The sequence below is a fragment of the Mobula birostris genome, chromosome 22 (genome assembly GCF_030028105.1).
Source record: "Mobula birostris isolate sMobBir1 chromosome 22, sMobBir1.hap1, whole genome shotgun sequence".
Taxonomy (NCBI): Eukaryota; Metazoa; Chordata; class Chondrichthyes; order Myliobatiformes; family Myliobatidae; genus Mobula; species Mobula birostris.
The window spans coordinates 12,060,453-12,085,170 of NC_092391.1; the positions used below are offsets into that span (position 1 = coordinate 12,060,453).

General features: G+C 44.4%; 1 protein-coding gene across 6 annotated transcripts in view; it reads left to right on the forward strand.

Annotated features, from left to right (window-relative positions):
• ralgps1 (Ral GEF with PH domain and SH3 binding motif 1) overlaps positions 1-24,718 on the forward strand; it is a 761,372-nt gene that overhangs the window by 691,577 nt on the left and 45,077 nt on the right. For 5 of the 6 annotated variants that reach the window (XM_072240007.1, XM_072240013.1, XM_072240008.1 and 2 more), the window contains 3 exons: positions 782-930; positions 15,158-15,209; positions 17,615-17,695. In XM_072240007.1, the coding sequence (XP_072096108.1) occupies positions 782-930; positions 15,158-15,209; positions 17,615-17,695 (282 nt within the window). The remainder of the gene's footprint in view (positions 1-781; positions 931-15,157; positions 15,210-17,614; positions 17,696-24,718) is intronic. The other variant, XM_072240011.1, reaches the window with a different exon arrangement.

Below are 24,718 nucleotides of genomic sequence, written 5' to 3' on the forward strand. Positions count from 1 at the left end.
ATGTGGAGTTACGCTGCTAGGGTCACTTGCAAGGCCAGCGCTTTGCTCAGGACTACTGTTAGCTCTTTTGGTCACCTGTCACTTGCCTACTGTCTCTGCCAGGGAGTACCAGATCTTGGGCCTGGGCTGAGTTGCCATGCAAGTTGATAGGGTGGTTAAAGAAGGCATCAGCTCTGTTGACCTTCATTAGTTGGAGGATTGGGTTTTAGAGTTGCGAGGTAATGTTGCAACTCAGTAAAACTCTGATTAGACCTCACTGTCTGAGATAACCAAGTGTTAGGTGGACTGTAGCTTTTGATGGACTCTAGATCAAGGTCTAGAGGCTTTTGCTATTGCTGGCATGGTGGGGAGAGGGAGTGGGTGCTTTTGCTGGTGCAAGTGGGGGGAGAGTCAATGCTCTTGTTGTCGCTTGTGCATGGGAGGGGGTGCTTTGGCATACTGATGTTTCTGTCATTGATTATTTGGGGTTTTTCCTGTTTAATGAATGTCTGTGAAGAATACGAATTTCAGGTTGTCTACTGCATACATCCTTTGATATTAAATGGAACCATTGAACTTGGAGTATTAGCTGAGTCGAAATGAGCCCCATTCCAAACCTCTGGCTCTCACTGGTCAGTGTTATTGGGCCATCAGGAGATTCAAGACCTTTCGACTGACAAGTGTTTGAACCTTGTATTCACTTGGGCTCGGCTCTCTCATGCGTTCCCTGAATGCGGCTGTTTGTCACTGAAGGACGCCCATCAGTTAACGTGCCTTTGATCAGGTATTTTCTCTCCTGCAGTGTCATGTGCCAGCTGAGTGTGGTGGAAAGCAGAAGCGCAACGTTCCCGACCGAACGACCACGGCATCTCCTGGATGACAGCGTGCTGGAAAGTCACAGTCCGGCCAAGAACCAGGAGACTTCTATTTTCTCCAACGGCGTGTCGATTGGTAAGGTCTGGAGATGCTCGGGGAGGTATTGGTGACCTTGCTTTGTACTGTGGTCTACTTTTGATCCCTTCTTACATATGCTATCAGACTTTCTTCTGACATTAGAAGGAGATAATTCCCAATCAGTCTAGCCCGCCTTTCAGAGCATTTCCAACAATCCCATCATACCATTTAATTCCCTGAGGCCTGTTTTCTCTCTCCCATCCATATAAAAGTTGGGATGTTATGTTGCAACTTCATAGGTCACTGGTTAGACCATACTTGGAGCACACTTAGAAGGAACCATATAGTTACCTGACGAAAACACACGGAATGGTGAAGCCTTCATACTGTGCCTGACCAAATGAAGATTACGCTCTCAATCGGGACACTGCAGATGCTTCAGCTGGGGAGCGGCACACACAAAACGCCGGGGGAGCCCAGCAGGTCAGACAACAAACGTGCCCACTTGGGGCACACTTAGAGTTCTGGTCACTACACCTTAGGAAGGATATGGTTGTGATATAGAGAACATTGAGGGAATTATTCACCAGGATGTTGCGAGGATTGGAGGAATTTAGCTGTGGGGTTTGAACAGGCTGGGCTTGTTATCCCTGGGGTGAAGAAGGCTGCAGGGTCAACTGATGAGAACAGGAGAGCGTAGGCTGAAAGAGAGAGTAAGGAACTGTAAAAGGGGTTTAAGGGGAAAGATTTTCAGACAGTGGCAGCTGGTCAGGCAGCAAACATCAACGGTTCACTTTCACTCAAGTGCTGAGTTCCTTCAACGATTCGTGTGGTCACACTCACAAGCAACTTCCTTTTCTATGCTTTCCCTGAGTGCGACTTCAAATCCGTGTTTGTAGACCGGATATTGAACTTTTTACTGTTGGACTTCGGCCACATTCCACCGAGATACAACACTGGGTGGCACGGGAGGTTGTTCCTGCCTGTGGCCATCGAACGTGCAGCTCCTCCCGTGGAGGGTCAGACACCCTGAGCCAAATAGACTGGTCCTGGACTTATTTTCCATCTGGCATAGTTTGCATTTTGTTGTTTGATTGTTTGCGGTTTTTGTATTGCTATATTTACGCTCTATTCTTGGTTGGTGCAACTGTAACGAAACCCAATTTCCCTCAGGATTAATAAAGTACAGTATATCTATCTATCTATTCTCAGCTGCCAGTCTAAGAGAGGGATTCCAAGTTTCCAACTGTTCCCCCCCACCTATGCAGACTTAAAGCTCGCAGGAACTCATAGGGGCTGGAGTAGGCCACTCGGCCCCTCCAAGAGATCAGGATCATGGCTGATCCAGCCAGAACACACCCCTTTCCTCTGCGCCTGATCCCTATCCCCTTCCCCCCGATTATTCAGAAATACCAGGGAGGCGGCAGTCTGCTACCCCTTCTAGAGCTGGTTTCAGCTGCGTGAGGGATGCCAGCACACAGCCAGGCCCTGCTCGTGCTGGAGGTGGGCAACAGAAATAGGATCAGGACCCCCGTAACACATCTCCTTACCGCCGCCTCCCCCACTCAAGTCACTCTTACCTGGGTTAGAAAGTTAATTAGTCACATGGGTCTAATTGGGCAGCAAAGGTTGATGGGCCAGTAGGTCCTGTTACCCTGTTGTATCTTTACACAAAATAAAATAAATCAATTACCTTTCTATACAAAATTATAAGGGGCATTGATAGGGTAAATCTAAACAGGCTTTTTCCACTGCAATTGGGTGAGACTATAACTAGAGGTCATGGGTTACAGGTGAAAAATAAACTTCATTATGAGGGTGGAGAGGGTGCCACACACAAGGTGCTTAAGGAACTCCGCATCAATGGAAAAGCGTACAGTCGACGTTTCGGGCCGAGACCTTTCGGCAGGACTGGCGAAACAAAGCTGAGGAATAGATTCAAAAGGTGGGGGGAGGGAAGAGAGAAAGACAAGCTGACAGGTTAAACTGGGAGGGGTGGATGTGATAAGGAGCCGGGAAATTGATTGGTGAAAGAGATACAGGGCTGGAGAAGGGCGAATCTGATAGGAGAGGACAGAAGGCCATGGAAGAAAGAAAATGGGGGAGGAGCACCAGAGGGAGGCGATGGGCAGGCAAGGAGATAAGGGGAGAGGGAAAAGTGGATGGGAAATGGTGAGGGGGGGGGTATTACCAGAAGTTCAACAAATCAATGTTCATGCCAGCAGAAGCGGGGGATTCAGTTTGATTTCAATATTTAAGAGAAGTTTGGATGCGTAATGGATGGAAGGGGTAAGGAGGGCTATGGTCCAGGTGCAAGTCCATGGGACTAGGCAGAATAGTAAATGGGCACAGACTAGATGGGCTGAAGGGCCTGTAATAAGCTGTCACTCCACTCTACCCCAGGCTAAGTACGAGTGAGCGCGGCTGCCTCTGTAATGTTGGAGCGAGAGGCTCGATTCGGTGGGTGGGTTGGGGGGGGGGAGGATCTGATTGGTGATCCTGCCCACATCCACCACTCTCATTGTTCATCAACAAAGTAAAGCCTTTGTTCCATCTCCCCTGCTGGTGCCCCAGGGCCATTCTGGGCTGCCTGTGGAAAGAATGAACTCCTCAGGCTGGAGTTGAGTTTCCATTAGTCACAAGGTGGTTAGTCCAGCCTCTGGCTTCAATTTATACCCAAGCAAAACTCTAAACCATTCGTCTTTCAATTCTGAGAATCATCCTTAGGGGCCTCTCTCTCACAGTGAATGCGAATGTCAATTTTAGCAAGATAACAGCCAACTTGTTTCCATTTTTGCCTTTAGGCTTCTATAGTGACATCTCAGGTAGGCACGGTAACAAAGGATTTTGGCAGGCTGGCCTTCATCAGTCAGGGTATTGAGTATAGTCCTGAAGAAGGGTCTTAGTCCAAAACGTCAACTGCTTATTCCTTTCCATAGATGCTGCCTGACTTGCTGAGTTCCTCCATCACTTTGTGTGCATTGCTCTGGATTTCCAGCTTCTGCAGAATCTCTTGTGTTTATACTCTGAATGGGAAACAGGGGTAAAAAACCTATGGAAAGTGTGTCTAAGATGGTACCTGTGTCCATCTGTGTCTGTCTTCACCAACTGCTATAAAAATGTTGCAAAACCCTTGAAAATCTCCTGAAGAAGTTTCCTCTTCACAGGGAATGAATGGGCTAATGTATGAAGAATGTTTGATGGTTCTGGGCCTGTACTCACTGGAGTTTAGATGAATGAGGGGTGATCTCATTGAAACCCATCAAATATTGAAAGGCTTAGATAGAGTGGATGTGGAGAGGATGTTTCCTATAGTGGAAGAGTCTAGGACCAGAGAGCAACTAAAAGCATCATAAGGAGAAAAACGATGAAATATGAAGATAACCTAGCCAATAATATCAAAGAAGATACCAAATGTTTTTTTTCCAGATATGTTGGACTACTGGAAAATGATATTGAAGACATAGTAATGGGGAGACAAAGAAATATTTTGCAACAGTCTTCACTGTGGAAGACACTAGCAGTATGCCAGAAATTCAAGAATGTCAAAAAAGACAGAAATGAATGTAGCTACTACTACTAAGCAGAAGGTCCTTGGGAGGCTGAAAAGTTTGCTGAAGGTAGATAAGTCATATGGATCAGATGGATTACACTCCAGGGTTCTGAAAGAGGTGGCTGAAGAGATTGTGCAGGCATTAGTAATGATCTTTCAAGAATCACTAGATTCTGCAGTGGTTAAGGAGGACTAGAAAATTGCAAATATCAGTTCACTCTTTAAGAAGGGAGGGAGGCAGAAGAAAGGAATTATAGGCCAGTTATCCTGACTTCAGTAGTTGGGATGATGTTGGAGTCCTTTATTAAGGATGAGTATCCAGGTTACTTGGAGGTGCATGGTAAAGTAGGCCAGAGTCAGCATAATTTGCTTAAGGGGAGATCTTGCCTGACAAATCTGTTGGAATTCTTTGAGAAAATAACAAGCAGGATAGACAAAGGAGAGTCAGCGGATACATTAAGAGAATGGCCAAAGAATGGCAGATGGAATATAATGTAGGCAAGTGTATGGTCATGTACTTTGGTAGAAAGAATAAAGGCATAGACTTTGCTAAATGGGGAGAAAATTCAAAAATTAGAGGTGCAAAGAGACTTCAAGTCCTTGTGCAGGATTCCTTAAAAGTGAACTTGCATGCTGAGTTGATAGTAAGGAAGGAAAATACAAGAATAAGGATGTGACGCTTAGACTTTATAAGGCACTGGTCAGACTACACTTGGAGTATTGTAAACATTTTGGACCCCTTATTGAAGAAAGGATGTGCTGGCATTGGAGGGGGTCTAAAGGAGGTTGAAAGGTTGAATTACCCTAACCAGAATACCTGGAGTAATCAAAGCACGGCAGTATAGTGGTTAGCACAGCACTTTACGGTACTAGTGACCTGGGTTCAATTCCCTCCCTTGTCTGTGAGGAGTTTGTATGTTCTCCCTGTGATCATATTGGTTTCCTCTGGGTGCTCTGGTTTCCTCCCACAGTCCAAAGGTGTACCAGTTGGTAGATTAATTGGTCATTGTAAATTTTCCTGTGATTAGGCTGGGAGGGTTACTGGGTGGCGTGGCTCAAAGGGCCAGAAGGGCCTACTCTACACTATGTCTCAATAAATAAGTAATAAATAATTTTCCTAATTTCGCTGAGATCTCTTCATTCCTTGGATTAATACTCCTAAAATCTCCACATTTAAGTACACCACCATCGATGGTCATGCCCTCAGCTGCCAAGGCCAGAACCTCTGGAAGTTGCTCCGTAAACCTCGCCAACCCTTACTTGTCTTTCCTCCCCAAGACATTCCTTAAAGTGTCACAGACAACTTACTGGAGGGGCTCAGCTTGTCAGGCAGTGTCTATGGAGAGGAATAGACAGACTAGAAAGGAAAGGGGAAGAAGCCAGAATAAAAAGGTGGGGGGAGGGGAAGGATTATAAACTAGAAGGTGATAGGTGAAGCCAGGTGGATGGGTGAGGGGCAATGAAGTGAGAAGCTGGGAGGTGATAGGTGGAAAAGTTAAAGGGCTGAAGAAGAAGAAATCTGATAGGAGAGGAGAGTTGACTATGGGAGAAAGGGAAGGGAGAGCCACCAAGGGGAGTCAATAGGCAGGTTAGGAGAAGAAGGAAATAAGGCAGGAGTCAGAGTGGGGAATGGAAGAAAAGAGAAGGGGAGGGAAAAAATAAACAGAAGTTAGAGATACCTTCAAGCATTCTCCTTTCATTAAATGTTCGAACATCTGCAGAATATCTTTTAGTTAGCTCAGTATTAAGTTTTGTTGAAGGTGTGACATTCCTCAGAAGGCCTTTGGGAAGTGAAGGTGGTGTAGTAATTAGTATTGTTATTGAGTCGTTCAAAGCTATTCCCCGGACCAACAGAGATTTTGTAACCAATGTTGTTGGTCGAAACATTGATAAATACTGTTAAGGTCGACCCTATCAACAGGACATTATACCTAATAGTATTAATCTACGGGGATATGAGGAATGAATTAGTTTCAGCTTAGACACAGTCAGCATCCACTTTTTTGGCTGCCAGAAATGTTTTCCTGCCAACGATCCAATGGTTGGAGTATTTGAGTTATGTTTCACCCTGGCCCTGCAGCAAGGAATATAAATGTTAACTTAAACCATGTGAACTTGAAACTAAATCCAATTCTCCTGTCTGGAATTTTGTTCAATAAGTTTGCTGTCGAAATTACAAACTCTCCGCAAATGGCTGTTGATGCTTAGCTTACTATTAATTTTAAACTGGCGATTGATAGATCTTTGCAGGTATTAAGAGATTTGAAAGATAGCTGAGTAAATAGCTTCTGGATGCAGGTCAGCCAATTTCTCAGTGAATGGGAAGAACAAGGGCTACACGGCAAATGCCAGATCCATTAGAATCTGGGGAGGAAATTAAACAGATTTCTCGACTTGTTGATTCAGTTTAAGTTAAGCTGCAGCTCAGACAAAATGCTGAAGGAACTCAGCAGGTCAGGCAGCATCTATGGAAATAAATGAACAGGCAACGTTTCAAGCTGAAACCCTTCAGAACTGGGAAGGAAGGAGGGAGAAGGCAGAATAAGAAGGTGAGAAAGAGAAGGAGATAGGTGAAGCCAGGTGAGGGGGAAGGTAGGTGGGTGGGGCTGGGGAATGAAGTGAGAATCTGGGAGGTGATGGGTGGAAGAGGTAAAGGGTTGAAGAAGGACAAATCTGACAGAAGTGGCGAGCGGACCATGGGAGAAAGGGGAGGAGGAGGGACACCAGAGGTAGATGATGGATGAGTGAGGAGAAGAGAAGGGGTTGACAGGGGAGCCAGGATGGGGAATGGAAAAAGACAGAAGGAGGATGGGAGAGAAATAACTGGAGGTTAGAGAAACTTTTATTCATGCTGTCAGATTTCCCATAGATTAATCTTGCAGTAAGTGGAAAAAGTCTGCGCAACATCATGGGCCAAAGGCCTGTACTATGCTTTACGATTCTATGTTCTATGTTCTAAATGGTTTTACACCCAGAAGATGAACAAAAGAGAATCTTTTGTTTCTCAAGAGACAAAGTGACTAAGCCAGGGACGTATCCTAGTCTCTGGATTGAGCTAGTGAGTGGTCTTTTTCCATTTATCCTAAAAGCACAAAAACAGGCCCTTCGGCCCATCTCTTCCATGATGACAATTTTGTCAATCTACACTAATCCAAGCTTTTCGCATTAGTACATTTCTTCTATTCCTTATTTACACATATGTTTAAATGCCACTTTAACCTAATGATTGCATCTGATACTAGGAGGTATTAAGTTGTTTCATCTTCCTTAATTGCAGGTCAGTTCTCCATTTATATTTTATTCATCGTGAACTGTTTTAAAAAGGCCCTGCTTTGTTGCCTCCGATAATTTCTCAAGGCCTTTGGCTACTTTGCCAACTTGAAGACCATGCTGTCACCAGTGGTCAGAAATTATCGAGAAGTTTCAGCAGATTTAACGGAACATCGGCCAAGGGGAAATTCACTGCCACAGAGCCCAGGTTATCTTCATGGGTTGCATCTGATTTTCAGATGCAAATGTCATTCTTTTGCCACTGACCAAAGACAACCCACAGAGATAAGATAATAGGCCATGTCAGGGCTATGGCTGCAGTGCAGTTGTATCGGAGTGTTGTGTTTTGTTGGGATCGCCCTGCAATAGGAAAGATGCCGCTGAGCTGGAAAGAGTGTAGATAGGATTTGAAGATTAATGATCTTAAAGATCAGCTTTATTTGTCGCACATACCAAATAATTGTTGCCATGCTTCCAGCACCAACGTGGCATGCCCACAGCTTACTAATCCTAACCATACATCTTTGGAATGTGGGAGGAAAGTGGAGCTTCTGGGGGAAACCCACCCGATCATAGAGAGAACGGATAAGCACCTTACAGGCAGTGGTGAGAATTGAATTCTAGACTCCCCCACTATCGGAAACATCCTCTCCACATCCATTTTATCTAGACCTGTCAATCTTGTTCGGGATAGACAGGTTGAGCTGAAGGGTCGGTTCCTGTACTCTGTGACTCAATGTCAGTTCCGTTACCATGAACTGTTCATACCTGAACAGTCCACCGTCTATAAAGCAAAGATGGAAATATGATGTCATCTTCTCCACCTGCCTGCTGAGGCCTTAGCAACACGTAAGAAGCAGTTCACTGGCACCTGATCTACCACCTTAATCATTCACCCCCTCCACCGCCGACGTACGATGGTTACTGAATGTGTCATCTACAACATACCCAACAGTTACTTGACGAGGCTGCCTCACACATCTTCAGCAGCAATGAAAAGTTAATCCTTTTTACCGTACTTCCTTACAGCATAAGAGGAAGTAGGTCCAGCCCACATCAATTTAGAGGACAATGCTACTACCTCGCTAATTTCCCCAGGGACCTTGTCTCCCTACATTCCCAACAAATCCTCTTAAGTGTTCAAGCGTCTTCCTTCTTCCCAATGAAGTTCCGATTGCTGGATTGGTTGGCTTCATTAAGTTGGATGGTGGCTGGGTTACAGTGCAGTTGCTGGATAGTGAGGTAGAATAAGGTACAGGGAGATGTGTGGGGAAGTGGGATTGCGTGAAGCAGGCATGGATTCAGTGGACAGTATGGCCTTATTTTGCATCGGAAGTATAAATAGGAAATTGAAGATGATGGTGGTAGAGGCATATGCATTAGAGGCATTTAAGAAACCTTCAGATAGGCACATGGATGATAGAAAAATGAGGGCTATGTAGGAGGGAAGGATTTGATTGATCTTAGAGCAAATTAAAAGGTCAGCACAACATTACAGGCAAAGGGCCTGTGTGGTGCTGTGGTGCTCTATGTTCTAAAGTGATTAGGGTTCAATTCCCACCACTGTCAGTAAGGAATTAGCACATTCTCTCCGTGACCACATGGGTTTCCTCTGGGTACTCTAAGGTTACAAAGATGTACAGATTATGGATAGTAAGTTTTGAGCATGATATGTTAGCGCCAAGAAAATTCTTGAACTGCATTGATCATTGACACAAATGACACATCTCACCGTATGTTTTCAGGTCCTTATCTTTATAAAGATAAGACAGATTGGAAGAGGCAGAACCATGGGAAGGCCTTGGCTCGTGGCACTGGCAGCCAACATGTGGCAACCTCAAGTAGACTTGCTTTCTGAAAATGTCAGAGGGAAGAAAAAATCGAGTTGTTGATGACCTTTCTTCTGAAGCCAAATTTCCCCCCAGTGTTCCCTGTGGCTCTCACTCAAGAGTTAGTCATCTACTCTAAACATAAGTCACAGTCTATTTAGTAACAAGCTTGAAGTAACATTCTGGTGTTTCAGTTTCCTAGACCATTTTTCACTGTGTTTAATTTGTACTTGGCTTTCCTGTAAAAGAAAACTGGTTTGAATTTACTACAGAATGGTTTTATTTCTTCCTGTTCTTTTGAAATACTGATTGTATTGGGTGACAGACAAGGCAGAAAGAGCACATGGCCTGGCTTTTGGTTGCCTAATATTCTTCTGCCATTTGTCAGAGGGAGGTTTTTTAAACATAGACAATGGCTGGTGCCTGTAATAGCTGCAAGAAGTGGTGGATGAGGCTGATATATTCAAGAGATCTAAGAGATAGGCTCACAGATGAAATAAAAACTGAGACCTATGGACTGCGTAGAAGGGAAAGGTTAGATTGATCATGGAGTAGGCTAGAGTCTACACAATATCTTGGGCCAAATAGCCTGTATAGTGCTGTACTATTCTGTGTTCGCCGAGGGGTGATTGATAAGTTTGTGGCCTAAGGTAGAAGGAGATGAGTTATTAATTTCCAACTTTCTGCATAATCACTCAACGAGTTGAACTGCACGTGCATGTAACAAGAGCTGTATAACTCATTTCCTTGTACCTTAGGCCACAAACTTATCAATCACCCCTGCTGTAGACCACTTTCTGGAGGTCCAAGACACCGATTTCCACAAAGAAGGGATCCGTATGCTCCACGACCGCTAGACTAAGTGTGTAAATGTAGGAGGGGACTATGTTGAAAAGTAAATGTGCTAGGTTTTCTAAAATTGACTCCTTCTACTTTAGGCCACAAACGTATCAATCACCCTGTGTACATCTGAGACTTTATAAGACATTGGTCAGACTACCTTTGGAGTATTGTGAGCAGTTTTAGGCTCCATATAAGACTATAATATATAGGAGCAAAATTGGGCCATTTGGGCTGTCAAGTCTGCTCTGCCATTTCATCATGGCTGATCCAAATTTCCTTCTCAGCCCCAATCTCCTACCTTCTCCCAGTATCCCTTCATGCCCTGACCAATCAAGAACCTATCAACCTCTGCCTTAAAAATACCCAATGACTTGGCCTCTACAGCCACCTGTGGCTTTGGATTCCACAGATTTGCCACTCTCTGGCTAAAGAAATTCCTCCTCATCTCTAATTTTAAAGGATACCCCTCTATTCTGAGGCTGTGCCCTCTGATCTTAGATTCCCCCCCCCATAGGAAACATCATCTCCACATCCACTCTATCAAGCCCTTTCAACTTTCAATAGTCACCAATAAGGTTACCCCTCACTCTTCTGAAGGAATTCTTATCCCTCATATCTCAGAAAGAATGTGCCACTAATGGAGGGGGTCAACTGGGAGTTTACAGGGGTGATCCTGGGAATTAAAGGGTTCACACATGAGTGTTTGATGGCTCTGGAGACTTGCTGGAGATTAAAGAATGAGAGGGGATCTCATTGAAACTTGCTGAATATCGAAAGGTCTAGATCAGGGGTTCACAACCTTTTTCATGCCATGGACCGCTACCATTAACCAAGGGGGTCTGTGGACCCCGGGTTGGGAACCACTGGTCTAGATGGAGTGGACAAGGAGGGGATGCTTCCAATAGTGGGAGAATCTAGGACCAGAGGGTGCAGCCTCAGAATAGAAGCATGTCCCTTTGAAACAGAGATGGGGAGGAATTTCTTTAACCACAAGGTGGGGAAATCTGTGGAATTTATTGCTACAGGCAGGTGTGGAGGCCAAATCATTGGGTATATTTAAAGTTGAGGTTGATAGGTCATGGTGTCAAAGGTTATGGGGAGAAGGCAGGAGAAGGAAAGGAAAATAAATCAGCCATGATTGAATGGTGGAGCAGACTCGATGGGCCAGATGGCCCAATAGTCATAGTCATACTTTATTGATCCTGGGGGAAATTGGTTTTCGTTACAGTTGCACCATAAATAATTAAATAGTAATAAAACCATAAATAGTTAAATAGTAATATGTAAATTATGCCAGGAAATAAGTCCAGGACCAGCCTATTGGCTCAGGGTGTCTGACCCTCCAAGGGAGGAGTTGTAAAGTTTGATGGCCATAGGCAAGAATGACTTCCTATGATGCTCTGTGTTGCATCTCGGTGGAATGAGTCTCTGGCTGAATGTATCCTGTGCCCAACCAGTACATTATGTAGTGGATGGGAGACATTGTCCAAGATGGCATGCAACTTGGACAGCATCCCCTTTTCAGACACCACCGTCAGAGAGTCCAGTTCCATCCCCACAACATCACTGGCCTTACAAATGAGTTTGTTGATGCTGTTGGTGTCTGCTACCCTCAGCCTGCTGCCCCAGCACACAACAGCAAGCATGATAGCACTGGCCACCACAGACTCGTAGAACATCCTCAGCATCGTCCGGCAGATGTTAAAGGACCTCAGTCTCCTCAGGAAGTAGAGACGGCTCTGACCCTTCTTGTAGACAGCCTCAGTGTTCTTTGACCAGTCCAGTTTATTGTCAATTCGTATCCCCAGGTACTTGTAATCCTCCACCATGTCCACACTGACCCCCTGGATGGAAACAGGGGCCACCGGTACCTTAGCTCTCCTCAGGTCTACCACCAGCTCCTTAGTCTTTTTCACATTAAGCTGCAGATAATTCTGCTCACACCATGTGACAAAGTTTCCTACCGTAGCCCTGTACTCAGCCTCATCTCCCTTGCTGATGCATCCAACTATGGCAGAGTCATCCAAAAACTTCTGAAGATGACAAGACTCTGTGCAGTAGTTGAAGTCTGAGGTGTAAATGGTGAAGAGAAAGGGAGACAAGACTAATTCTGCTTCTATGTTTCTGTGTCCATGTCTATGTTCACCTGGGTGTACCAGTCATATCACTAGCTAGAGTCTTCCCCTGCAGCACAAGCCCTTCACTATGGAGTGAGTACTGAGCTAAAATCAGCCCAGTGACAGTGGCCGCTACTTCACAGTTCCAGTGGCCCTAATTCTGTTGTGACCTCTGGTGCTGTCTGTGTGGAGTATGCACATTCTCCTTCTTACCATCTGGGGTTTCCCCTGACGCCCCAGTTTCCTGCCAAACCCCAAAGGCATGGATTGCTAGGTTAACTGGCCACTGTCCGTTGCCTGTAGTGTGTAGGGAGAGATAGAATCTGAGAAACACGTACAAAATGCTGGAGGAACTCAGCAGGTCAGGCAGCATCTGTGGAAATGAATAAGCAGTCGACGTTTCGGGCCGAGACCCTTCTTCAGATCCTGAAGTAGGGTCTTGGCCCAAAACTTCAACCTTTTATTCATTTCCATAGATGCTGCCTGACTTACTAGTATGGCCATAGTTCACCTGAGCTCCTCCAACATTTTGTGTGTGTTGCTTTGGATTTTCAGCATCTGCAGGATTTCTCATGTTTAAATCTGAGGAGATTTGGTGGGAATATGGGGACTTGAGGTACAGAAAAATTAGTAGGGTAATGTGGTTACAGAAAACAGTTAGTAGGGTGATTACTCTGTGACCCAGTTATAACAAAATAGGGTAAATATATAGATCTTTAAAAATTAGATTTATGTACATCAAACCATACAGTGAAATACATCGTTTGTTTCAACAAGTAACTCTGTCCAGCGATGTGCTAGGGGTAGCCGGCATGTGTTGCCATGTTTCCACCACCAACATAGCGTGCCCACAATTTACTAACACAAACCTGTACATGTTTGGAGTGTGGGAGAAAACTGGAGCACCCGGAGGAAATCTATGCGTTCACGATGAGGACGTACAAACTTCTTGCCGGCTGTGGTGGGAATGAACCCCAATCTCATAGGGTGCGAGGGTTACTATGCTGTGGGGTAAAAGAATTAACATCTTGTTGTTACGAAAGACCTCCAATGACAGTAGGAATGAAAGGTCTGTCCAGCCACAGTAATAATATCGCAGTGACAATCAATCTGCTGGAGTAACTCAGCAGATCAAGCTGCATCTGTAGGAAGAAAGAAATTGTCAATGTGTCACTCCTGGTACAGAGTTTTGACCTGAAGTGTTGCCGTTTCCTTTTCCACAGCAGATGCTACTCGACCTGCTGCGTCCTTCTAGCAGATTGTTTGTTGCTCCAGATTCCGATATCTGTAATCTCCTTTGTCTCTGAGTTGGTAAACCCCATTTCTTCTTACCGCTGTAGTGAGAAGTGCTCCAAATCAAAGTCAAAGTATAATTTATTATTGAAGTTGGTGGTTCTCCATCGTGTCCAACAATGACTGGAACCCTGTGCATGAAAGTTTTAAAGTGGAGAAACTGGTTCCACTCTCTTGACGTCAGAAGTCCAAGTCCAATGGTATGAACAAGTATCACAAACTAGGGTTTTCCTTGGTTGCAGAGGATGACCATAATATCTCTGTGCCTCATCCTTCCCTTCGCTCTCCATGGACTGTTGCAGAACCGCCTTCCTGGTCGTTGCATTTCACTGCAGGTGTCATCCACCCAGTCCGCTGGAGCTAACTTCGCATGCTAGGACAAGCATATCCCTTTCTCACAGGGGTATGAGGCCATCAGCTACCCTCACCCGGTTTAGCCAGCCTGTCATTAGTATACCAGGGCATAGCCACTGTCACAGGGAAACAGTTATTTGGAGCCACAGGTGAGAGCTGAGTGTTTGGTGGGGACCAAAAGAGAGTGAACTGTCCTAGAATGGACATGACAATCCCCTTCACCAGAGGTGCTACCCCTCCCCGGAGATTGAAGTACATAGTATATGTCACCATACACCAGATTTATTTTCTTGCAGGCATTTACAGGAAAATAAAGAAATGCAATAGAATTTATAAAAAAAAACTATGCACAAAATCGGACAAAAAAGAAATGTGCAAAAAAAAAGTAAATTGTGTAAATAAAAAATTGTTAATATTAAGACCATGAGATGTACAGTCCTTGAAAGTGAGTCTGTAGGTTGTGGAATCAGTTCTGAATTGTGGTGAGTGAAGTTATCCTCCAGATAAAACTTGAATTGATTCTGCTAGCTGTGGTACTTCCTAGAAGGTATCTGGTAGTCATTTTTAGTTGATTATTGTTTTTCCAGGGTGGTGGGTGGTGATATGTCTCTACCAAAGGAGATCTAACGTGCTCCTTCCCTCCACTAGCCTAAAGGCCTACACCCTTCGGTAAGGTGTAGCACCTGCTTAGCTCCCCAATCAGAGTCACGTGAAGCCATGAGAGCAGGTGGTGGATGGTTCTACAAACAGCTGGTGCATATCACAAGTCCTGGTTATGTGACCACCAACACCAAGCAGAGAATATCTGAAGAGTGTAGATAATGGCTGAGATCACCCATCTTGTAAAGACACTGCCCAGAAGAAGGCAATGGCAAACTATTTCTGTAGAAAAATTTGCCAAGAGCAATCATGGTCATGAAAAGACCATGCTCGCTCACATCATACAAAGCAGAACATAATGAATGAATAAATTGGTTTTCTGCTATTCAGTGGATCTCTCTATATAGCTATGATTTTTCTTCCAGGGAGCAGTGAAAGTTCTGAGTTCAGTGAGGAGCTGTCTTCCGGATTAGAGAGGTAAGTGGCATCGAAATCAAACTCCTCAACTTATACACTTATTACAGTGTCTCATATTTGCATTTTTAAAAGTCCATGATGGTTTCTGATCTTTAGATAAAATGATTGAATTTCTTGAATAAAATTAATTTTTTAAGGTTTTTTTGATTGTTTGGATTCAACAAAAAACAGAAACCTATGTCTATCCACCTTGCTGACCACTATCCTACAAGTTATAGTTGAGGAACATTATTTGAGGACCCCAATGGAATGAGATTGCTCAGTGGCATTGTACTGGGGGCAACTGAGCCAACCTGAAAGAGGACAGGGAATTGAGTTGCATTGTAGATGGATCTATGCAAGATTCCTTTGCCCATTGCTTGACAGAATTTATTGATCAATTAATTTGACCACTTACTAGCATCATGAAAATAGTGCATGAGGAATTTAATCTGAACCCATGTCTAATATCTCACAGTGTGATTTTGCATGGTAAGAAAGGTGTAGATTGATACGATGTTACCTTTCCCCAGTTTGATTCTCGTTCCCCATTGAGTGGACACTGAAGTGCAATCCACAAACATCACTGATCAATGCAGAACCAGTGGCAGAGTAGAAAGTGAGGAAGCTTGGTTAAAGTTACAACAGGATTTGGATCAACTGAGCCAAGGAATAGCGGATGGAATTTGATTCGGATATGTGTGAAGTGATGTATTTTAGGAAGTTTAACCAGGGCAGGACATACACATTGAAAAACAGGGCCCTGGAGAGTATTATAGAACAAAGAGACCTAAGGGTCAAGTACATAATTCCCTGAAAGTAGCAATCCAAGTAGGCAAAGTGGAGAAGAAGGCATATGGCGCACTTCGCTTAATTGAACAGAACATTGAGTACAAACACATATTGCATGCTTTCCTTGTTATGACAGGACATTGAGTACAAAGGCATATGGGAAACTTCCTTTGATTGGACAAGGCATTGGGTACAAAGGCATATGAGACACTTCCTTTGATTGGACAAGGCATTGAGTACAAAGGCTTCCCTTGACTGGACAGGGCATTGAGTACAAAGGCTTCCCTTGATTGGACAGGGCATTGAGTACAAAGGCATATGAGACACTTCCTTTGATTGGACAAGGCATTGAGTACAAAGGCTTCCCTTGATTGGACAGGGCATTGAGTACAAGGATTGTGTCATCATGTTACAACTGTGCAAGACGTTGGTGAGACCACACCTGGAATATGGTGTGCAACACTGGTCACCATATCATAGGAAGAATATGATTGTGCTAGAGAGGCAGAAAAGATTTACCTAGATGTTGCTGGGTGTGTACATAGTTATAAGGAGACAACAGACAGGCTGGGAATGTTTTCCGTGCACTGAAGCATGCAGGGGGATGGCCTTAGGAAAGATGTGGTAGGGTTAGAGAGGGTGCAGAGGAGGTTTACCAGGATGCTGCCTGGATTAGAGAGCATGTCTTATGAGGACATGGTGAGCAAGCTGAGCTTTTCTCCTTGGAGTCAAGGAGGATGAGAGATGACTTGATAGAGTTGTACAAGATGATACGAGGCATAGATTTCCAGGGCAAAAACAGCTAATACGAGAGGGATTAATTTTAAGGCAATTGGAGAAAAGTATAAGCTAGATGACAAAGGTAGTTTTTTTTTTACAGAGAGTGGTGGGTGCATGGAACGTACTGCCAGAGGTGGTGGTAGGGGCAGATACATTAGAGACATTTAAGGGAGTTTTAGATAGGCTCAAGGATGAATACGAAATGGAGGTCACAGTATTTTCCCCAGGGTAGGAGAATCTAAAATAAGAGAACATTGATTTAAGGTAAGAAGGAAAAGATTTAAAGGGGACCCGGAGGGCAATTTTTTCAGTAGAGCATGTTGGGAACGTGGAATGAGCTTCCAGGAAGAAGTGACAGAGGTGGGTGCAATTTCAACTGGTAAAAGAGATTTGGACAAGGACATGGATAGCAACGGTTGAGAGGGACATGGGCTGAATATAGGACCGGCTTAGGTAGGCACCTTGATCAGAATGGACGGGTGGCACTGAAGGGGCTGCTTCTATATTGTAAAACTTTATGACTCCAAGGCGTCAACCTACACTTGAGGGCTGGGCAGTGCAACAAATGAAAGGGTTTTTCAATCACCAAGATAGAATCAACACACACACACGTTCTCTTTTGAGGGTGCATCTGTCAGGAGCAGGAACATTTAGATTTTAGTTTTACACTCCCTCCCCCTCCCTTCATTGCCTGCATTGCTGATGTCAATGGCAGTCCCATAGACAACTCAACATGTACCAGTATCGAATTTAGGTTGGCTGCTAAGAGTTGCATTGCTGACATTTTGTGCTTCTGTGACTGTCTGTCTGGGGATTGTGCAGAATGCAGGACTCACATTTAAATTTGCAAACAGGAATCGTTTGTATGCAACGCTAGGCCCGAACTGGCGGGTTTCTGTAAGGAATTCCCCAAGGAACCGATGCAGTATTAACAGGTATAGTAAGGTGGCCAGGTCATTCATTTCATCAGGTGAAAAGTTCGGTGATCCTGCACTGACTTTGTGGGTCTGCATGCCTCCATCCTGAATCTCATTCATCATCTTCTCAGCTAAAAATGAATAAACACTAACCTTAATACTTTGCATACGGGCAGATCCAGCTAACTCCTAGAATCTTTTAGAACTTCAAGAATCACATGCAGGGTCCAATTCGCAGTGGGTCTTGGCTGTTAAAATTTTATTGCCTAGATCTGAAAATCCAAATCTGGCTTGAGCTTTAGTGCCATTCCACTCGCTCCGCTCCCACCATGAGAAGAATCACTTCAAAAGTCAATGAATAATCCCGCCAAGTTCCCACTCTGCATCTGCCTGAATGATGACTAGCCCTCATTTCAGACCTCCTCTGCTTTCTGCTCTGATAGGGCACTGGAATGTTTTGAGCTGAGTATAGAACTGGCAATAACCTTGGAATAATCATACCTCCTCAAACACAGTGATTATCTCTTGAATGAGAGCTTCTCAAAGGATATTTTCTCTCCATTCTATTGGCTTGGTTTAGACTCCCCTCCCCTTTGTGAAACCTCAATGTGCCCAAGATTACTGAACTCGAAACATCGATCCAGTGCTCAGTAAAAGACTCATGAGACTGACCTCAAGGGAATAAATTATGCTGAACTGCTGGAACTAATCGGGAGGTTCACAGGGATCAGCTAACCTTGAGGACAGTCACAGTGTCTGATATCACTAATAATATATACTGTTGAATTGATAGAGCATTCTGATGGTTGCTCTTTCTACTGATATCATTTATAAGTCCCTATTCCACGTGAAAATCTGAATTAAGGACAAAAATTGCTGGAAACCAGTTGAATCTGCGGAAAAGAGAATCAGGTTGGACTTACCATTTGAGGCCTGAGACCCATGATCCGGACTGGGAAAAAGGCTGCTCTGACAAAAGGTCACATCTCTGAATAGATAACTCAGTTTCTTTCTCCACAGATGCAGCCTGGCCACTGAGTGTTTCCAGCAGTTGTTGTTTTTGTTGCACATTGTCAACTTCATTTGGTTTGTTGGAAGTAACTTATAACTGATGTTTAAGGAGCCCTGCAGACAGTATATATTATTTGTTATGTATTTATTTCACTCCTGTTTTGCTGGCAACTCATCTGTACCATTGTGTGAATCATACATTTGGACACCCAGTGTTGCTCCAAATTAGCCATGGTCAGTGTGAAAGTGTGTTAAAACCTATTGCAAAAGTGTCATTATGTCAGGATTGTGACTTCATTATCTTTTATTAAATAACAACATGAGGATACACCACTTGCATCAAAGTTCTAGATCCACCCCCCACCCCGCGCAACTTTGCCATTTCTTCAGCGTTTGTCTGTTTTACAAAGCCAAGTTGCTCACTCAACACTCAACCCAGCACAGATGGAAAGCGTGCAAGGAGCAGGTTGGATTCGAACCCAGGACCCCTCGCCCCGAAGTCCAGTGTGGATGCCACTACACCACCAGAACAGACACTTAAGTCAGAGGTCCTGCTTTAAGCTTGAGAATGCAAAGGACACTTTGAAATGCAGTGTCTTTAGATTCTGGGTGAAGTTTGATTAAATAACTTCTCATTAATTTGAAATTTTTGAGAAGGAAGAGAAGAAGAAAAGTGAATGTTCTGGTTGCTTTAAAACATCCACTGAACTGTAAAGCTCCATGTCATTGGCAAAAGAGTTATCTGGTGGGAGCCAATGATAATTGCCATTACTTCTTTATTCACTGCAGTCATCAAGATGTAGTGGTGCACCATTGACTGCCCAAGGTTTCGTGTTGTTTTGCATTCGGGCTTTAGGATCAGGGTGTTGGTTCATTCACTGCAGAAATACTCGAGTCTTGAGTACCTCGCTCCCTTGCTGTTGGCTGTCCACCTTGTGCAAGGGGTTCAGATTGTTGTGAAAAACCTACCGAGGTTCCTAATGCCCTTCAAGGTGAGAAATCTGCTGTCCTTCCCCTTGCTGATGCGTGACTCTAAAGTACTATGGCGGTTGTCTCTTAACCTAGTTCCAGGGCAAATGAGGATAGACGATAAATGTCAGTGATGTCTCTACTGTCCACACTCTATGAATGAACAAGTGCAATCAAAGGACCCTTTCTTTGCTACCATATCCATATCCAAAGGTCTTCACCCAGTGGGACTAGCCATTGGGAATCCCATATACCCACTGATCAAATCTCCATGATAAGTGCACGCACTGACTAGTAGGATCTTGGTTTTGTTTCTGCCTGCCCTTATTCTTCCTTGCCTCCTTATCCCAGTGTGGCATTCCCAATGGGGTGCGCTGCCTGGAATCTACAGCACTACTTCACCTGAAGCTGCTCAATGCTCACAAAATGCTGGAGAAACTCAGCAGATCAAGCATGGGAAATTGAGATTGGATGGGTGGGTATATGGTCAGCATGCACTCAATGGGCCGAAGGGACTGTACGCCAACTGTGTTGGTCTGTGACTCAAAGTTAGGGAGGAACTCTGCGGGTCAGGCAGCATCTATGGAGGAGAATAAGCAGTTGCCGTTTCAGGCCGAGGCCCTTCATCAGGACTGGAAGGTGGGGGGCAGACGCCACAATTGAAAGATGGGGCAAGGGAGAGGAGTGCTGTGACCGTGAACAAAGTCACAGGACAGCCACCAAAGCTAATGGATATAGAAGTCTTCATTCAGCAAAACAAGCAGCAGGCATCATATTCGAGACACACTTGGAAGAAGAGGCCTACCTGACCCCATATTACATGATATTTCTATATGCTAACGATCAGCAAGACAGTTCTATAGTTACAATGTATCTACAATGCTTCCTTTGAATTCTGTGTAATTTTCAAACACTTCCATCTTCACACCCGCACTCCAGACACCCAAACTGAATATTAATCCCCGCTGACTCCGGGCTGCATTCATGTGTATGCAGACGTCTGAAGTCAAATGAAGTGCTTCTTTGTTTGCAATCAACCCCAAAATGCAGCTCCAGGAAGACCTTGTTCAGAGCTGCATTTTAAATTCAATCTACAATCCGTGTTCAGGTCTAAAGTCTGGCTGGTGTGAAAATTAGTATTTACTATATACTGTACGATAACTCCAAAATGCATTCTACAAGGAGTACAAGCTGGCAGGTGATAGGTGAGACCATGTGAGGGGGAAGGTGAGTAGGTGTGGTAGAGAGGATGACCCCACCTACACACCATCCCTCCCAACTAATCAGCCCCCACAGAGCACCCACCTTCCCTTCCCCTTGTTTCACTTATCACTTGCCAGCTTGTACTACATCCCCTTCCCCCACCTTCTTATTCTGGCTTTTTCCCGTCATGCCCCTCCCCACCCTCACTTTCTTTCCAGTCCTGATGAAGGGTCTTGACCCAAGACGTCAGCTGTTTATTTCACTCCAGAGATTCTGCCTGACCTGCTGAGTTCCTTCAGCACTTAGTGTGTGTTGTTCGCGTTTTCTGGCATCGGCAGAATCTCGTGATTATGATTTGCTGCCCCTCTGCAAAGTCCTTTCAAGGAATGCCTACCCTAAACTTTCAGCCCTGAAGACAGGTCTCAGCCCGAAACATCCACATTTTACTCTTCTCCATCGATGCTGCCTGACCTACTGAGTCCCTGCAGCGTTCTGTGTGTGTTGCTCAAGATTTCCAGTGTCCTCAGCACCTCTTGTGCTTTCCTGCTCTCTCTGATTCAGTGGGTATGCTCCTTGTCCGAATCTCCTTCCTCTGGGTGTTTGTTTTACTGAGCCACAAGGGGTTAATATTGTCTCTCTGCTTCCCTTCCGTTTCCTCGTGCAGGATGTCCATGTGACTCAGCGCCAACTAAAACAAATTCAAATGTATCACTTTATCCACTTGTCGAACAGATTGACAATTCAAATGGATTTCTCACCAGTATACAGTGTACAGGATGACGCAAGACATTGAACTGTTTTTGCTCAGCTTAAGTAAGCTGAATTAATCATTTTAATCGGTTGAACGCTGGCTTGGCAGCACATCAGTTAGCATTACATTACTATAATGTCAACTGTAAGATCGGGGTTCAATTCACACCACTCTCTATATAAAGAATTTATATGTTTTCCCTGTGACCGTCTGGGTTTCCTTCTACATTCCAAAGGTGTCTGGGTTGGGGTTAGCGAGTTGTGGGCATGCTATGATGGTGCCAGCAGTGTGTTGGACTGCCCCCAACACAGGGCTTCTCAACCTTTTTAACGGCATGGAGCCTTACCATTAACTGAGGGGTCTGTGGATCGCGGGTTGGGAACTCCTGCCCCAGCAAAATCCTCAGACTGTGTTGGGCATTGGTGCCAACGGCGCATTTCACTGTATGTTTCAACGTACATGTAAGGCTAATCTTTTCAAGATCATCATCCATAAAAATCCACTGTGGATTTGGAGGGAGAAATGACAAGGTGAGGAATGGGGCAGGCATGGTCCGGAGTTTGAAGAACTGCATTGAAGGTCCATCCTGAGTAGATGAGGGCACCATCTCTGATGACTTGTTACTGCTTTATTGCCGGTTTTCCACTTCTACACTAAGCAATGGTGCAGTTAGCATCAGCACTTTTTTTTAGCAGCAATGCAAACTGCATTTTTCAACAAATCATGCATAAAAGAATGCCTTTGTTTACTGCATTGCTTTTGAAATGCCAGACTCTGAAGTAAATAACTTCAACATCATCCATCAATGTAACCAAAGTTTGTTTATACAAACAGTGGGAACAATTATGCAGTAAATGCATTCCAGATGTGTTTTTATGTTAAGTTAAATGACTGAACATCTTATTGTCAGTGGGAGATTGCTGATTATAGTATGCCTTCTCTCACTAGAACACTGAATTTTGAAAGGCATGATAGAGTGGATGTGGGGAGTATGAGACTATGCAGCAGTGCCCTCCCCTTTTCTCCCCTTTCCAGGTGAATGTTCGGGACCCCACAGCATTCATTGGAAGCGGAGCTGCGGCTTCTGCCTCGTGCTTTGGACTGCGTTTATCTCACGAGCCGCTTCACTGAAGAGGATTGTCTTAGCTTTATCTTGGCGTTATTTGTATGACTTCGCAGTGAGGAAGTTAGCAGATGTGGTTGCTGTGTCACAATGCTGAGAACTCTTCACTGGCAGGGACTCCTAAAAGGCTCAGGTAGTGTGGACGTGGAGACAATAGGGAAGTGGACTAGCATTAAGAGGGCACAGCCTCAGAATGGAGGGACATCCCTTTAGAACAGAGATGAGGAGGAACTTCTTCAAGCAGAGAGTGGTGAATCTGTGGAATTTGTTGCCATGGATCCCTGTGGAGCCACTTCGTTTGGGTATATTTAAAACAAAGGTTCTTAATTAGTAAGGGTGTCAAAGGTTCTGAAGAAAAGACAAGAGAATTGGGTTGAGGGAGATAATAAATGAATGGAATAGACTTGAACATTGGCTTCTCAAACTTCTGCTAATGCCCCACCTCCCCCTCGTACCCCCATCGGTTATTTATTTATATACACACATTCTTTTTCTCTCTCTCCTTTTTATCCCTCTGTCCCTCTCACTATACCCCTTGCCCATCCTCTGGGTTTTATCCCCCCTCCCCTTTTTCTTTCTCCCTAGGCCTCCTGCCCCATGATCCTCTCATATCCCTTTTGCCAATCTCCTGTCCAGCTCTTGGCTCCATCCCTCCCCCTCCCATCTTCTCCTATCATTTTGGATCTCCCCTCCCCCTCCCACTTTCAAATCTCTTACTAGCTCTTCTTTCAGTTAGTCCTGACGAAGGTTCTTGGCCCGAAATGTCGACTGTACCTCTTCCTAGAGATGCTGCCTGTCCTGCTGTGTTCACCAGCAACTTTTATGTATGTTGCTTGAAATTCCAGCATCTGCAGATTTCCTCGTGTTTGAGTGCAATAAACTTGATGGGCTGAATGGCCTCACTCTGTTCCTATGTCTTATGGAAACCAGTTCGTGAGTTAATGTGCCTAGATGTACAGATGGAATGGAAAGCCAGAGGGTGGAAATGGCTAATATCAGGGGGTATAATTTTAAAGTATAGAGGGATGTTAGAAGTAAGTTTTTTTTACATAGAGATTGATGATTACTGGAACACGCTGTCAGGGGTGGTGCTGGAGACAGAAACATTAGGGATATTTAAGAAACTTTTAGATAGGCACATGGGTGATAGAAAAGTAGAGTGCTATGTAGGAGGGAAGGATTAGATTGATTTTAGAGCAGGTTAAAAGATCAGCACAACGTCATGGGCGAAGGGAAGGGCCTGTGTGCTGCAGTGTTCTCTTTTCCATAAATGATGCCCGTTCTAAGTCTTTAAAGTCTGCTTTCATTGAAGGATCCAAACACTTCATTGTTCCAAGGTACGTCACAGCCAAATTAGATCACCACGCTCTCATTACAGGGACAGACCAAGTGGATGTAGGAGGAAGGGAAGACCAGATGTTTCATCATTACTTAGTGTCGAGCTGCATTATAGGCACATGAGTTATTGACAGAAGTTAGCTATTTAAAAAGGTCCTGGAAAGCATTTCTGAAAGAGCATACTGAAAGAATATTGAACTTGGGAGTGTTCTGGATTCTTGAAAAGGAGACAGAGGCAGTTGGAATAATTGCAAACTGAAGTTCAAAGTAAATTTATTATTGAAATACATATCTTACTGTATCTCATTGAAGCCTACTGAATGGAGAAGGGCTAGTGGATGTGGAAAATATGTTTCCTATAATGGTGGAGTCTAGGACCAGAGGGCCCAGCCTCAGAGCAAAAGGATGTCCCTTTAGAACAGAGATGAGGAGGAAATTCTTTAGCCTGAGGGTTAGCCAGGAGTACCATGGTCTCACCATTCCATGTGAAGCAGCTTCTCCTCAATTCCATTTATGATTGATTGTTGTTGATATACGGTTACACATTTCCTTGTTCTGGGTTTCCCCATCTGGTCCATGTCAAGTCCTGTCAATCTCAGGAAAGCTCCAATAGATAACTCCTGTCTCTTCTACCACCAACTTCTCC